At 34.5% G+C, this 17,602-nt stretch overlaps 1 protein-coding gene across 2 annotated transcripts; it reads right to left on the reverse strand.

Moving 5' to 3' along the window:
• Positions 1 to 7,646: 7,646 nt before the first annotated feature.
• LOC115448729 (putative leucine-rich repeat-containing protein DDB_G0290503) lies at positions 7,647 to 17,450 on the reverse strand. Of its 2 annotated transcripts, XM_030176269.1 has the most exons (9): positions 17,179 to 17,450; positions 16,534 to 16,733; positions 13,451 to 15,564; positions 13,229 to 13,371; positions 12,289 to 12,900; positions 11,917 to 12,013; positions 10,860 to 10,994; positions 9,063 to 9,189; positions 7,647 to 8,721 (listed from the first exon to the last, which is right to left on the reverse strand). In XM_030176269.1, exons 1-9 carry the CDS (start codon positions 17,256 to 17,258, stop codon positions 8,549 to 8,551), a joined length of 3,681 nt encoding a protein of 1,226 aa, XP_030032129.1. In that variant the 5' UTR covers positions 17,259 to 17,450; the 3' UTR covers positions 7,647 to 8,548. The 2 variants fall into 2 exon arrangements, with proteins under 2 accessions (XP_030032129.1, XP_037298227.1); XM_037442330.1 differs by lacking the exon at positions 9,063 to 9,189.
• Positions 17,451 to 17,602: the final 152 nt, after the last annotated feature.

A 17,602-nucleotide genomic window follows, 5' to 3' on the forward strand; every position in this document is an offset into this window, starting at 1 on the left:
TAGATTGTTAGGTCACTTGCGCACCTCTCGCGTTACCCATAGTCGCTTACGTCTCAACTTCTCTCAGTGGCCGTCCTGAACCGAGGCCGTGACCCTATAGAAGGTCGCCCTCGGCATGGCCACTTAAGGGCTCGCAGTGCCTAAAGCACTCACTCGCAAGACCGGTGTGTTTATATAAACCGGCCCTGCCAGGCTAACAAACATATGAAAATACAAAAAAAAAACCGTGAAGTCATATATTTTGTCATTTTACACCCAAAACTAAATTAATAAAAACAGCATTTCCAAAATTGAACTTTAGGTTATTTAAATAAAGTCTCCATAAATTCGTCGCGGGCGGAATTTGGTTCTAATGCTGCCGATGAGGGACCCTGTGGTACAGCGAGTCGTTCGTTGCGAGTCAAAATTCACAAAAAATAATAACAAAATAAACCTTATATAACAAGAAATCGAATAAGACTTTCTGTCAAAGTAAATATATGTAATTTTAATTAAAAGTACCTTTTTATACTTAATTAACCGCTTTCTCTATTCTTATGTTATAACGGAATGTATGGGTTTGAACTCATACATGACACCTTGGAATTCAATCCCAGGGGGATGGTTGGAGGTCATCGTATCAAATATCCGAACCTCGCCTCCTCCTGTCACTCATAAAAAACCAATAGATGACGTTACACAGATAGGGATTTCAATCCCGGGTCGGAAAACGTTATATTTATTGGGATTTTCTGCTCAGTATCAACACGAAGTCTGGGATTTGTGGCTAATGTGACGATAGGTTGACGCCCTGTCAAATCATTTCACGTTATAATAAGGAAATAAAATGATGTTAACAAAGTAATCATTGTATGCATTCCTTTTAAATATTTTTTTTGTTGATTATTCTCCATATTGTTTTCAGTTCTCCTTAAATATGGGCATTTTGTTTAGCTGGCAACATTACTGTAATATAGAACGATAGGTGGCGGTCGTTCACGGTTAAAAGAGACGCAGTGCCGAACTCGTTGATTGGACGAAATGTGGCGCGATGTAGTGGCACGTCATTCGCTAACTCATCACGTAGCACACCGCGCCGAGTCGTGGCGATCACGCGATACAACGGCTTTGTATCGCGTGATCGCCACATTGTTACTTTCGATCCTCATTACTCATTTCTCGTATCTCACTGGGATGGAATAACATATTATTGCATTTCTGATAGATGACTTTACTCATCCAAAGCTGATGTAATGTGACCTACTAATTGTGAATCAGTTAATTGCCCAAGTATTAATGATTTTTTATGTTTACGTAAATGTTAGACATTGAAATATAACTATTTTCGTAAAAATAATTAATAATCATGGATATTTCGGCCTTTAAAATTTAATATGACGAAATTTTAAAGGCAGAAATATCCATGATTATTAATTATTTTTACATTTTTCTTTCAACTGCGAGAACTAATCACTAACTAGACGTGAATTTAAATTCTTTACTTGCCAATACTTGTTTAGTTACCCAGATTAAAGGCGAAACAAAATGTATGAAAATGGACCTTGAGGTATCGCCTTAAATATTAAGTATTTTCTCCCAACGTTTCGAAGACTGGTAGCCTTCATGGTCACAGGGCGGATTGAGGTGTTGATCATTCGCAAGTGAAAGTTACAATATTTTCCTACATTTTATAATTACTTAATAATAAAAAGTTTTGAAATATAAATTGTTTTAGCTATTGACGATCCGATCTACGCAGAATGAACTCGCAGAGTCGCAATGTCTCCAAGTTTGACAGCCGGTCTTTTGGGTTCCGACTTCCGATTTATTATGTAGCACAGGATCCCATGTTTATATACCAGCTCCCTCTCCCCTATTGATGAACGGATGGTTATCAATATCAAAAGCCTCGCGAGATATTAACACCTATTTTAAGTTTTAGTTTACACGGAGAAAATTGAAATAAGTAGTTTTACTTATACATAAAGTAGTTTTATAATAACCAGTTTGGGGTATAATATGCCGGTATCGATGCAATATTATATGAAAGAAAAATATTAGATGAGATGAGACTTTTCTTAACTCATAGAAAAACTGTCCGAAAATAGCCAAATGTATCTTAATTGGTTAGTACCGGAGACTCCGCCAAGATTAGTTTTAGTAAGGTGCATCATAAACGCATATACTACATAATATCTGTCGCGAAAGGTCGCGAAATCATTGAAAGGCTGGCAACACCAAAGTGAGTATCTGCAGATGTATACATAGATATAGTGAGTATGTGCCTATATTTACGCAGATATTGTATCTTTCACCAAATATAAGTAGGTATATTATGTTATGAATATTGTCCATAAATAGAATACTATAACATCTATGTATGTTAAGTGATTTTTGCACACTTTTCTGTTGAGAGTACCGCGTACAGAATGTATCTTGCATGAGTGAGTGAGTGGTTTACTGTAGTACCAACATTCCCTGACTAAAAAGTTCCAATATGGCCGAAAGTACAAATGCGCGCCATTTAAGTAGAACTTTTGAAGTTGTGTTTAACTAAAGATCTAAACATATAAAAGTGAGTGGGTTAAGTGTTTCACTTTCTATTCATACACGTGAGTTGGTTTTTATTTTACTTTGATTTGCACACCGCCGAATATAGCACGTATAACTTATAACATTATAATTTATTTGTCTTACGGTGAATGATCATTTACTTACGTTAATTTGTCTGTATACAGAATTTACCATGTAATCTAGACATCTACCCGCGGTGAGCGTGTTAATGCTTCCAAATGAAGAAATTACTTATAACCAATTTGAAGGGTGTTTATACTTACATTTACACTTAGAGACGCTGCGGCGTTCCAGACTGATAGCAAAGACTTCCATAGTTTAACTTAGTGGAAATTCTAACAGTATGCCCAATAAGGCTTATGGCTTGTAACCTATCTATATGAATATCTCGCCGTATGTTCTCGTCTGGAGAGATTCCGTGTGGTTGGGAGCTTATAGCCGCACCCTCTGAGGTCTGATGCTCTGAGCGGACTCGTATGGAGGTGAATGCATGACCACAAAGCGGTGATCCTTGAGCCATCCGGTTGGAGGCGACTGGCAATCGCCCGGTACTTCCCTCGTAGAGTGGGGGAGGATCCGATTTAATTATGCTTTAACATTAGTAACCTCACTTTGAGATGATGCCGAAAAGGCTCTATAACAATATTAATATCTCGCCGTTTATGCTCGTCTGGAGAGATTCCGTGTGGTTGGGAGCTTATAGCCGCACCCTCTGATGTCTAGTGTTCTGAGCGATCTCGTATGGAGGTGAATGCATGACCACAAAGCGGTGATCCTTGAGTCATCCGGTTGGAGGCGACTAGCAATCGCCCGGTACTTCCCTCGTAGAGTGGGGGAGGATCCGATTTAATTATGCTTTAACATTAGTAACCTCACTTTGAGATGATGCCGAAAAGGCTCTATAACAATATTAATATCTCGCCGTTTATGCTCGTCTGGAGAGATTCCGTGTGGTTGGGAGCTTATAGCCGCACCCTCTGATGTCTAGTGTTCTGAGCGATCTCGTATGGAGGTGAATGCATGACCACAAAGCGGTGATCCTTGAGTCATCCGGTTGGAGGCGACTAGCAATCGCCCGGTACTTCCCTCGTAGAGTGGGGGAGGATCCGATTTAATTGTGCTTTAACATTAGTAATATAACTTAGAGATGATGCCGAAAAGGCTCTATAACAATTGCGAATTTGTTTGTGCACTTGCTTATTGTACCAAATCAAAATCTGGAACGTCGCGTTACTCTTTTACTATTTTTAGCACCCTTAGGACTAATATAAAGCTTTGGCTCTAACTTATATTCACGAGATTGAACTTGTACTAAATTATTGTTCTAATCTTGACCAAGATAACCATCCAGTATCAGTTCTATAAGTCTTGGTAGCCTACTCACTGGCATTGCGACAGCAATGTCATAGATTCATTTATAATTAACAGGAGCAGTCTCTCTGACGTGATACGATAAGGAATTTGCCGCCATCTAGGAATGTTGTCTTGGAAGACCACAGTCCGTATAACACAGAACATTACAAGGTATGTCATGATGCTGTTATCTTTCGTTTCCTTCTGACATATGATAAACTTATTAAAAACCCTTACTCATAAATGCGAAGCAGATTTAGACATAGTTGATTTTGTTCTCATATCAAGAGATAACCGACACTTACAGACATTGAACATACCTATTTTTATATTTTTATTAGGTGCGACATCATCGCACGTGATATTTTACCTTTTCGCCACTAAACCCCCAAACGGGCGAAAACAATATCATTAAGACTTTTTTCAAATTTAAACCTAGGTGGTTTCTGAAAAAAAAATTTGGGGGAGACAAACCGGATGAGCGGCCGAGGCCTCGCGCTTACACGAGGATTTCTGCACGATAACTTAGCTGAGAACCTTTTTTCGCATCACCTCGTTATTAACAAACAAAGCATGGTACTCATGATTTTTTTTAAATCGGGAATTTTTTTTGGTCACTTATTGAGTTCAACGCCCATTCTAACATTTCAACTACAACTAACATTTCCTACTAAATTCTAGGATGCGAAATAAAAATAAATTATTGAAGAAAAAACAATGTTAAGATTTCATATATTTGAACGATAGAGTTCAAACAGTATCTATTCACTTGTTTCTCAAGTGATTTTATTGCTGACGTAGGGTATGAAAATTACTATTATTGCGTTGCTAAAGACACCGTTTATTCAATAATAATATAGCCTGGTAATGACTTTTTACAAATAGACGCGTCATAAACTAACAAAATTGCACATAAAAACAGCGCAGTATTTATTATAGTCACATACCTATACAGCCCTAGTAGCTCGCATTGATACGGCTCGAGTGGGCCCGAGTGTACCCCAGGGGGTGGACACTTAGAACATTTTGTGTAATGATGAATGATTATATATCTTAATGCCGTTACATAGGGTTTAGTTTTGGTTGACAAAAGGACGTCACAGCGTTACATCTCGTACCAACATAATAAACCAAAAAATTTAGAAAGTATGTTGGCTACCATGATAGTTGATAATTTGCCGCCATTATTGACGGTAGATTTGTCATTGTTGGAGTTTATTTGCAAAAATTTGTATAATTGCGATTTTGTTCCATAATAAGTTAAGTTTTATGCCGAATACGTTGAGTTGAGCCTGCTTCTCCGTTTCGTGTATATTTCTTCTTGAAGGAGTTTATTTATTTTGTGTGCGAGAATGAGGAAAAGAATTAATGTGTATAAAAATGTGAGGTTTGTAGCATACAAAAGCACTCAAAGTCAAACATAATTATGGCTAAATTTCCATTTGATCCACACCGGTAAGAGAAAATATATATTGTGATTTAAAACATTACATAAAAGTGATATATATTTAATTCAAATTTACAAACTCAGGTAGTCGTTGAAGAGAATATTCCGGATTATGGAGTTTTAATTCTATGCTTTTTAACCTAATCAAAAATGGCACGTGCGACATCTATGAATTTGCCCTTGCAATGATTATATCATAATAATTGTTGATTGGATGGAAAAAGATCATATCTGTAAGGTATCAAATTTTTCAATTTCCATATAAAATTGGAAATAAATAACGGAAAATTGGAGTGTAATTAATTTTTGAGTAGGAGACCTAAACATAATACAATTTATACATAAGAAATTCACGTGATAATATTGTGTATTTTCTAATTAAATAAAGGGAATTATTAAAAATTGTGGACGTTTTATTTTTAATATTCTAAATTCAATCATAATTTATACCAGTGTAAGATTTATAGTCAGGAATTTTTATCGATATAAAGCTATCGATAATATCGATTGAATAAGGAACGTCCCTAGAGACGAGCAGATTTACAGTAAGTTGGCAGCCTTGCGTGTCATTTTTTCTGCGTAATGTTGGTACAGAATATAATTCTACTGGGCTCATGTATGTGTGCGTGAGCTCAAATTCAATGTACTAAGTGCCGCCTCTTACGTACAGTGTTGCCAGAAGGTTACATTTCTTACATTTTTCGTTACTTTTGACCCCCTCGCGGAACATGTAAGTAATTTTTATATTTAAGGCAATTTTCGTAACCTTTGAGAACAACAAGATTTGTAATACAATTTTTTTATTGTAAACAGTTTACGAACGCATTTCTATTCAACGCACCTAAAACTAGCGGGTCTAAAAAGTATTTCACTCCATATCACACTGATCAAAATGAAACGTATCTAGCATAAATTAAAACTTGATTTTGCTTGAGTGTGCGCGCGCACATTTCCTATATCCCCGCGGTTTCGTAGCTACAGAAATGCTTGCCCAAAAACGCGTAAATAAAAAAAAAAACAATAATGTAACTTTTGCAGCAAAAATGTAACATTTTAGGAAACGAAACGTAACTTACGAATCAAGGGCCCTGGCAACACTGCTTACGTAGTATATTACTTACTCTATGGTGTACCCGAGCGTCGACCGCCCTGTCGCCATAACAGTCGAATAAAATGCATTAGTTTAAAAAATAAGTTAAATAGTGTATAAGTGTGTTCGGGTAAGATCGGATACGAGGTCAGATCGTATAAAGAAAAAATACCAAGAATCTACGTTTATTTTTTAGTTTAAGCTATGTATGCGGCTACTCTCTCTTTTTGCCCCACCCTATATACCACAGTTGATGCTACGACCAAAAACGGGTGCGCTATGTGCATTGAAACAGAAAAGGTGGATTTCGTTCTTTTTAACATTTTTGAGACTTCTGTTTGATTTTGTGAACTTTCATACTAGCATTAAAAGCGTTATTAGAAGTCTGAACTTACCCCGCGAAGGTCCGATCTTTTCTAAAGGTTTTAAATTTCTATACTGATTTTATCATCTCCTTTTAAGTCTACACAGAGAGAATTGGAAGATGATAAAATTATCACATAAAGTAGCATTAATAATAACCAGTTTCATGTATAAAATGTTGGTATCGCTTAAATATTTTGAGAAAAAAAATATTTTCGAGACTCCTAGCAACACACCGAAAAACCGTCCGAAGTTAGCCGAACGCACTCCACTTATTATTAACGTACGAAATGAAACGTGTTTTCATCCCTAGTTGGAGTATAATTTGTAAATCGCTAAAAACACAGGAAGGCATTTTATTTATAAAAATACTAAAAGTTAGTAAACCGCCTAACCGCGGCAGTGGTTGGAGGTGGACTAAATGAATGTCGGGCAATTACCTTGCTTTCGTGTTGCTAGTATTGAGCTTGGACAACGTATCTATGTAATAAAAACGTCTTAGTAGCCTGGTAGGTTTTTTCCTCCTCGGATTGCATGGTAGAACCCATAAATTTAGCATGCAATTAACATAATGTGTTAAACAACGCACATCCTCATACTAAAGTAGGTATATCGCATTGAGTTGTCTGGCGTGTGGTCCATATTGATGTGCGCAAGGCCAAGGTCGTTTTCCGTCGATGTTCTTTATGCGTCATTGTGATCATCAGACAGTACTTAATAGATATAAACTTGTGACCTCTATTCGTACCACTTTTTCAATGATATGTGCAGAAAGATCGCACTTTTATATTACATTTTAGGTAGGTAAGTATAGGTTGAGTTTTATAATCAAACTTCACATTTAACGCTAAATGTATATTGTACCAAATTTTTAAAATCTATGTACAGTACTACTGAACATTGTTATTGCATAACAATAATTATAATCAACCATCGTACAAGACAATCAAAAAATATGTGTCTACATAACATGCTACCAACAACAGATTTTCTCAAAATTTCCCTTGAGTACTTAATCTAAACTAAGGCATTTGGTGTTGACCACTGAAATACCTAGGTTTTAATTTAGTTTTATATATTTAAAAAAAAGCAACAAAAATATATTCGCTGTGAACGTAGAATATTGCAAAATAAAGTAGTTATATAAAATAAATGGCTCATTGTATAATTGCGTCGACTAAAGTACGACGTACAAAATACATTGGTACTTACTAGTGACGAAATGAATATTAAATGTTTTATATTCACGAATACGAATTTTTCTATTTATAATAATTTAGCGCCACCAGAATTGGCATTGACTTCAATTTAATGAGCTGCACAGAGAAGTGTTTTAAATTATAGCACGTTTTGGTGTTTATAAATGTATATGTAAGTATATCTTTAGGTATTATCCTTTCGGGGATAAAAAGACTACGAGTGTCTTTAATACAAAGAATATTATTAATAATAATTCATTAAAGCTAAAAAATATATTTTATACACTTATTTGAAACTGCAACTACTAAACTAAATGAGATTATAAATTATTATAAAAGCGATCTAAACACGAATGTTATAATTATGTAAATTAAAATATTACATTTGTACTTATAATCCGTTCTTCGTAATCCTGTGATGACAAAATACCTTATTTGAAGATCAAAATATCAACCACCATATTTTTATTTCTTCTTATATCAGTTTGTTGTTAATTCAAACATTATGACGCGTTCATCGATGAGATTTAAAATTACATTCTTTCATTCGTCATATTCGCGAGTGAAGAAGCAAGACGGCCATTGCGACGTTTTTTTGGGCAAAAGAGATGCGGGGCACAGTAATAAATCTTGCAATGATCCCACTGTGTAGTTTCCGAGGGAATTTAACACCCACTCGTAGTTGACTGGTACAATACCGAGCTCCACTGTAAGATCTAAAAAGAGAATACACCAAATTATACAAAAAATCTGTTTTAGCTTTAAATTAAAGTATTATATTACTGGTGGTAGGTCTCTCATGTGTATGAGTCCACCCGTATTATGTAGTCACTGTTGTGTTCCCGTTTGAAGAACATTGTAACCAGTGTAAGTACTGGACATAATAAGGCTTAACTTCCCATGTCTCAGGATGGCGAGCGCAGTACTGTGTAATTCAAGGCGTTGGATGGTGTTTCTACTGTTTATGGTCGGTAGTATCGCTTACCATAAGGCGAACGGCAAGCTCGTCTCGTCATTTAAAGCAATAAACAAAAATAAAAAAAATCTGTAAACATACATATAAATCGATCCTCCTGGGTGTTTTCCGGCTCTGCTAGTAACAGAGCAGGTCCTGGCGTATCCTCGGTCACTCTTACCTGTTTAATTTCGTTTACTACGCGGCCGCCTGCGGCTTCTAACATTGTCTATGTCATAAAAAAATTATGGATAAAAGAGTCGATTAAATATAACTTATAGTATACAAATACATTTATTTTACTTTTCGTCTATTCTAGTTATGTCCAATTTTATCGTAGTTCCTATTTTGTTAAATGTCAATATAATAAAACGAAAACCACACAAGTAACATATTATAATTAATACCTATATAATAATATAGGTTTACTTATACTAGACAATCTATACTTATAATAAATCTGTAGAAAGGTCAATTCTGTACATGTAATATATTTCCACAATAACTATCAGGGGGTGATTAGGGATCGATACTGATGCCAAAAATGCAATTAGTAAATTTTTTGTCTGCCTGTCTGTATAACCGTTATAGAAACAAAAACTACTCGACGGATTTTAACGAAACTTGGTACAATTATTTTTCATACTCCTGTGCTGGTTATAGTATACTTTTCATCACGCTACAATTAATAAGAGCAGAGCAGTGAAGGGAAATGTTGGGAAATCGGGAGAAGTTACTCCATTTTTTAAGCTTCCGTCGCGTGTGCAACCTTAATGGTTAAAGCTACACAGAAATCATGTATGACGGAAATGTTCTCCTTAAAATTATATAAAAATATCCCACGACAGCATATGTCTATCTTTTATGGTTGACTCGCAATAACACGTGTAACTCCCGATAGCTTAGCAGTTCGAAGCTTTCTCATTATATTTGTCTACTCTTACGTTTATAACACTCTCAGTCATCCCTAATTAAAAAGTTAACATTATTAAATATTCCATAAAAAAAATCATAGAAATCGGTATAGAAACACCAAAGTTATACATGAAATACGCTAATAATAAGCCATCACGCGTGAATACTTAATCATGCTATAAGGATTATTTTTGTATATATATAAGGTCGCGAACGGACACGCAGGCGGCTTGCTTGGCACCTAGAGGCTAGCGAATCACCCAGCGAGTAGCTTCGTAAAACGAACATTCTCGAACGTTCGCGACCGGCTCCATTTTTGAAGTCCGAAATCCACGCGGGATCCAATTTTTAATTCGGGATGACTGAGAGTGTTATAAACGTAAGAGTAGACAAATATAATGAGAAAGCTTCGAACTGCTAAGCTATCGGGAGTTACACGTGTTATTGTGAGTCAACCATAAAAGATAGACATATGCTGTCGTGGGATATTTTTTAGATAATTTTAAGGAGAACATTTCCGTCATACATGATAACAGTGTAGCTTTAACCATTAAGGTTGCACACGCGACGGAAGCTTAAAAAATGGAGTAACTTCTCCCGTTTTCCCAACATTTCCCTTCACTGCTCTGCTCCTATTAATTGTAGCGTGATGAAAACTATACTATAACCAGCACAGGAATATGACAAATAATTGTACCAAGTTTCGTTAAAATCCGTGGAGTAGTTTTTGTTTCTATAACGGTTATACAGACAGACAGACAGACAAAAATTTTACTAATTGCATTTTTGGCATCAGTATCGATCCCTAATCACCCCCTGATAGTTATTTTGGAAATATATTTCATGTACAGAATTGACCTCTCTACAGATTTATTATAAGTATAGAAGATTAATGTTTAAGATAGATCGAAAAAAGCCTTTGGGGTAGTATATTGCCAATTGTAGATATTCGAGCATCACTTAGCTACGGGGAAGCCGACTTACCTTCAATGTGTTCACGTCGAGCACGCTAAACGGCGGCATGCAGTAGAACGTGATGCCTTGAAACAGTTTCCGTTTGGCGATGCGTGAGCGCTTCGGTCCTGGCTCGCCAGTACTGTCAAGGACCTCGAACTTTACCTTAAATTAAATCCATAAAGTTTTTACCTATACATACCAGCTTTAGTTATATAGAATTAAAACAAATAAAATGCTGCAAAACCTAAAAATATAAACACAAAATTAGGTTTTGGAACGCGTCCATATCTTGTGAATGCAAATAGTTTTAAAATGCAAGGTATACAATATAGATAACACATAGCAACATCATTATTCCGTCTTTATTTTTGTTTAGGATACTATTTCTATTTCGCGTGGAAAACGAATTAACGCTACCGCCTAGGAGTAGCGACCCTAAACGACGCTACGTCCAAGGCGAAATTAAAAAAAAACGACGCAAGACCCAGGACAGGGCAAAATAAAAGTTCCCCAGTTTAACCGTTTGGTCTGTAAAAACGGTGACGTTTACTTTTGAAATGATTTTTATTATCCTGACCCAGAGCCGCGGTGGCGCCAATGTGGCAAATTTTGGGTCCGCCACGAACCAGAATGTAAGCGAACGCAACCGCGTCACTATGTTTTTAAAAATGAACCCCTATTGCATGAAAATGAGACACAAAAGGTGTGTTTTAAAACATTCGTGTCAGCTACACAAGCTCATATTATTATCTTTTGCAAAACTGCTGTAGCGCTCATTTTTAAACGTATACGTGTGTTTCCGCATGCTTGTAGAGATTATTCGTCTGATGTTGTTGCCACTGCACTAGAGTTGCGCGCGTACATGTACAACATACGTAGATCTGCAGTCAACTTATTTATCCCATTTACCAGCGGAATGTTTGCCGGCAAACATGTACAGCTACATGACATTACGCGTTTCACGGGAATATAACCTTATTATTAGCCTCATATTAAGGTTATTTTTCTGTGACACGCGTAATGTCATGTAGCTGTCATGTTTGCCGGCAAACATTCCGCTGGTAAATGGGTTAATAGTAATTACCTCATCAACCCATCTCATAGCTTTCAAACACTTTTCCACCCATTCAAATGAAACAATCCACTTGCCAGCTGCCAACGCAGACATATACTTCACAGATCTGTGGAAGAATACACTATTAAAACTACTTGTTTTATGTAGTTTCAAAAACAAAACGAAAAATAAACCTGGATGTGTCATGCAGACAATAAAAGAATTGCCAACTTATTCTTCTGGTATTGTGTGCTCTCACACCCTTATGGATTATTTTTAAAATACACCCGGCGAGAGGTCCTTTTAATTGCTTAAACATAGTATGTGACTATGTTTAAGCAATTAAAAGGATTATTATTATTTAATTATTATTACTACCCACTGATATTAATTAATTATTACCTTTGCGACTTGTAGTCTTCATCAACTCCCACTACTAGATGAGTGACATCTTTTGTATATTTATCAACGTAAACCCATTTAAGTGACGCACATAAATTCTTCAATTTTGTGATTTCACTAGATGTTAAGCAAGAGCCAGCTATACACAATCTTTTATTGTTAGCAGTGTTCAGGTTTTTCAATGCCAGCGATCTCATTCTTGGAGATTCCGGAGTGTTTTCAAAGGCTTTAGTCATAAATTCTTTCTCTTGTGTGTTCTTTGCCACATCAGACGTTGGACAAAGTGTTATCTCAGGATCCTCATCCTCCGTATTTTCATTTTCAAAGTTTAACGACTTTCTGGCAACTGGTGTAGACTTGTGTTTAATGTGATCAACAAATTTGTTTATAGTCAGTGGGGTTTCCAATGCATGCTTTTTCGTGACACATTCAATAATGGTTCCATCCTTATTGCTTTTATTAAATTCTACACTCTCTGTCAAATTAATAACACTTCTAGATTTTTGCTTGACTACTGTTTTTTTCTCATCCTTTTCTGGTGGATTTAGTTTCTGTTCTAGTTTGTTTATTGACGATTCATTCTTTTGTCGAAGTTTAGAATAAGATACATTCCTATTGGTAAAAATAAAATATGTTATGACAAATTAATATTAAAAAGAAGAAAGTTTGAATGTCCCCTACATTAGTAAAATAGTCAGTATAATAGAAGAATACTTATTAATTTCAGAAAAATAATTCACCAATATAAAAACTACAATAGCCCTGATGCTATAATGGGTATTTTTAAGGGCAATGGACCTCAATACGGGAGTAATATTTGTACATGAAAATTAAACTATGTATTTCTCAGAGTTTAATGTTTAACATTCGCGTAAACATAAGAAATCATTATTTGTAGACGATTTAAGAACCTTTTAAGAAGAAGAGAAATATAACGTACTTTTGTGGTGTATCTTCCACTATGCTTTTATCAGATTCATCATCTTTGTCATCAATATGTGGAGTGTATTCCTGCAGCTCTAAATTTCGACACATGACTGGTGTCAGTAAGTTATGTACTTGCTGTTGCGTAGACTCGCGGACCTGTTGATCGTACCGTAATTAGAGGCTGTAATAATTATAATTTAAAACTTAAAAAAATACAACAAAAAATTACACATACAATATTTTTCAGTGTTCTATCACCATTTTCATTATCCTTTTCGCCTAATGAGAACATATTTTCGCTCTCTTTTTGATCGTAGTAATCTTTAATGTTTGTAAACGATTCAGACTGATTTGAGCCTGGAATGCTCACAATTTTGGATTTTTGTGTTAGTGTTCTTACATCTTTTCCAACTGTACCTATTTTTGATGTTGCAGTTGGAGTACCTCGGTGTTCATTTTCAATATCCTTATCAATATTACCAAAAACTTGGTCAATAACAGCTTCATAAGTTACAAGTTCACTTTCATTCTTATCATTTTTATCACAATGAGATGTATGAGAGTTAGTAATGCACATTTCTCCAATATCCTCAGAAATAGTTTTCATTTTCTTGCTTTTTGGTAAATCACAGTCAGTAGTGGTTTCTCTGCTTCTTTTGTCTGCGTTTTTATATTTATTTGTATGAATAGAGGGTAAAAGTATTTCTGAAGTTCCTTTATTAGTATTTTGTAAAAGTTGTACATTTTCATCCTGTGCCTTTGTTTTATAATTATTAATTTGTATATCACTCAAAATGTTTATATTCTTACTCTTGTCCAAATGTATTGTCGGACCAACTTGAGTAGTGGTCTTATTATTGCTAATATTACAAAAGTTACATTGTTCATCATTTATATTTTCACACTCCATTATTTTTGACAATTCTCGTTCAACACTCTCAGTAATTTCAAACTGTGCTGTTGCTGTCTCAGCAGATGCAGTATTTTTTTTTGTAGATATTGATTTGTTTGCAGGAGTACCTGCTTTATCAGTAGATAAAAGTTTATTGTCAGTATTTATTACAATTTTCTGTGCCATTTCATTATTAATTTTACTTTTTGTTTGGTCTTCTACTTCTAGACAGTTATTATTACTTGCAGAAATTTTGTAAGGTCCTAATGACACTTGGACTTCACGGTCAGTACTAGCTTTTAATGGTGAATCATTTTTATCCTTGTTAATAATAATGTTCGTCACCCTATCTCCTATTTTAATAGAAATCTGAATATCATTACTACTGTTTGTACCTCCTGGCTTTACATCTATGTAATGATAAGTAGTTGCATTGTTACAGGTATGTTTGTTATGTATATGGCTTAGAGGAGCTTTCTTTATAAATGCAATCTTAGATTTGTTTGGTTCATTAAAATTATTACTACTTTCTTGAAATTGTTTATTATTTACCTGTGATGGTGTATGGGATGATATAACAATTTGTTTAGCGGTAGTAATACTTTTTGCATTAATTAAAGATGATTTATTTGTGTTTTTTTCTAAGTGCTTTTTCATATTGTTGTCACTTCTGTCAGGGTTATCCAGCATGTAAATTGCTTTAGAAGGATTAGAACTGCAATCCCTTTGAGGAAGGTTATCAGCAGTATGCAAATCACTGTTCCTTTCATTTTCACCATTGGGTGTATTATCATCAATTTCTAATACCTGCTCTGACACAGCAACAGGTATATCAATATTTGATTTGTTACTTGACTGTTGAGTTTTTTTATACATTTCGATAGACACATTCAGTTTGTTCTTATTTTTTTTGTTAAGTTTACTAAATTCCTTCCTCATCCTTTTAACATTATTCCAGTTTTGTTTTATACTACTTGTCTTATTATCATTTTCAGTATTTTTTTCTTTACTATCTGGTTTTTCAGATGATGATTGTGATTGTATATTGATAAAATCAATGATTTTACCATCTTTCTTCCTTAAACTTCTTCGTGGATTTTGCATTGTATAAGAGTTATCATTTATATCAAATAGATCAGTGTCAATAGGGCCTACAACATTTTCTTTATCTTTATCAACTGTTTCGGTCATAGGTTCTATTTTATCCCAATCATCTTGTGCAATGGTTGCACAAACTACCTTTGTAGGTTTGTGCAGTACCACAGTACTTGTATGGACTAGGACTTTACTTTGTACTTGTAACTCTGCAACAGGTGATTTTTCTTGCGATGCTTGTTCAGAAGGTGTAATTGGTGCAGAAAAGTGATTTTGTGAACTGGCTAACCATTCTTTAACATTTTTTGAAGGATCATCTCTAGAGGCAAACTCCCCAGGTGTGTCGAGCATAAACTCATCCACTGAAAAAAAAAATATTGTATATAACTTAAAATCAAAGCAGCAGAAGTTTTTGTGATATTGATTATTTTTTTTTATAGTTATGTAAACTGTTGACTGAAGATAGTGCTATGTAGGCTTTGAGTCATTTGAAATAGAGAGTGGTGCAAGTGTGATCACATTAACTTTTTTTAACCATAGTACATGATATTATAAGACAATTGGCAAAATATGAAGAAAATGAAAACAGTTGTTTACTCACAGTATTGCTTTTCTCATTTTTACATGTTATTAATCTCACTGAGAATAATAATTTAAATCTATTAAAATGCTATGTCTTAAAACTATTGGCAGACAGACATAATATACTTATAATATCAAATTTAAATTGTGGTCCAAAAATATATTAATTATAATTTGTTTTTGCATTTTTTCAACATATTTCATCTAGCACTATTTGTAATTTTATTAATAAAATAACATTTGCACCACTTTATATAATATGGTTTAAATGATATTTTTGCATTATATTTTAGTTATTCCTACATTGTCACATTTTAGGCCTGGCAACAGCAAGTATGAATTGAAACCAATAGATCTAAGACACTAAATCTTTTTTGCAGGGAAACAGGTAAACTAAACTTAGGTAGGTAGATACACTGAGTTTTTACACAAATTCCCTGGAACTGGATTCTGACAGGAATTGATTACAGTCAGCACTCAATTAAAAAAATAAATGACAGATGAACAAAGATGAGGATAAGAATTTCAGTATCATTATAAACAAAGGGATGAAAAGCAGACAATAATGACATTGAGGACAAATATAAAATTTATATAGAAACTAGTTATATTGAAGGGCTAGACATAATATAAATGTGTTGCTCTAGCCATTATAGATTTTGACCACAATATAGTTCTGTCATGATTGCTAGTGTATTATTTTATAATGAAGAATACATTAGAAACAGCTAAATAGAAAGATGACTCACATTTGATGTTGAAAACTTTTTCAAATGTTTCACCAAGTGTGTTGATGTGTTCAGTAAGGTTTTGTAAGGCCAAATTTAATTTAGTGCTTTGACGGTTCACAGTAGTTGAACACTGAGGACAAGTGCGTCTTTTTTTCCAACATAAATGGCACAATGTATGCCCACATAAAGCTGTTTCGGGGGCTACATATGTTTTACAACTGAAAATGAAATAACATTATAATGAAAAACAATTCAGTTATAATAAAATATTTAAAAACAAATTTGTCTTTGAAACTGTTTACTATTGGTTAAAGAACTTCTTAATCATCGGTAATAAATATTGCAATAGGAATTATACAAAATTGTGTATTGTAAACAAATTACTTAGTTTTTATCATATGAAAATAGATGAGCAGTGTGAATAAAGGGAATTAAAGAACAAATAGAATAAGACCGTTTTTGTTGTATGTACTGTACAAACTGCTCGTGAAATACTGAGCTTTGTTCAGAATTACTATAAAAACGAAGGTCTATGCCTTGGTATGGAAGAATCACGGCGGCTCAATAAGATACGTGAAAAAGTATGCTGTATGTAATTATAGATACATGATAAATTTAAAATAAATATTGGAATCTTTTGGGTTTTTTATTCACGATACAAACCATTCAAGACAAGTTACTTGTTCAACTTGCTGGGATATCAAATGCGATAACTTATTGAGCTCCGGCCCTTTGAGAATCATGATTAAAACTTGTTAGATAAGTCATGAAAATGCTTGCCTAATTTTATGAATATAAAAAAGTATTGGTTAATCTTTGTGAGCACTAATCAAATTGAAATGTTGATAGTGTTTTGCGTATTAAACTTATTTTTTATATAAAAAATGACGTTCATATTTTGACAACTTTATTTTCCCGGCATCAGCCTTCACGAGTGTTGCCAGAAATGTGATTTGTAAAGCCAGGGTTAGACATCCGGAAATTTCGCATTCAGATATAAATATCGCATGAAAAAATTGTGTTACCGCAAGCACGTACCTGCACGTGATTCTTAATTTCTCAAATTAATAACGTAATTGAATGATGT

Source organism: Manduca sexta, chromosome 24, assembly GCF_014839805.1.
Source record: "Manduca sexta isolate Smith_Timp_Sample1 chromosome 24, JHU_Msex_v1.0, whole genome shotgun sequence".
NCBI lineage: Eukaryota > Metazoa > Arthropoda > Insecta > Lepidoptera > Sphingidae > Manduca > Manduca sexta.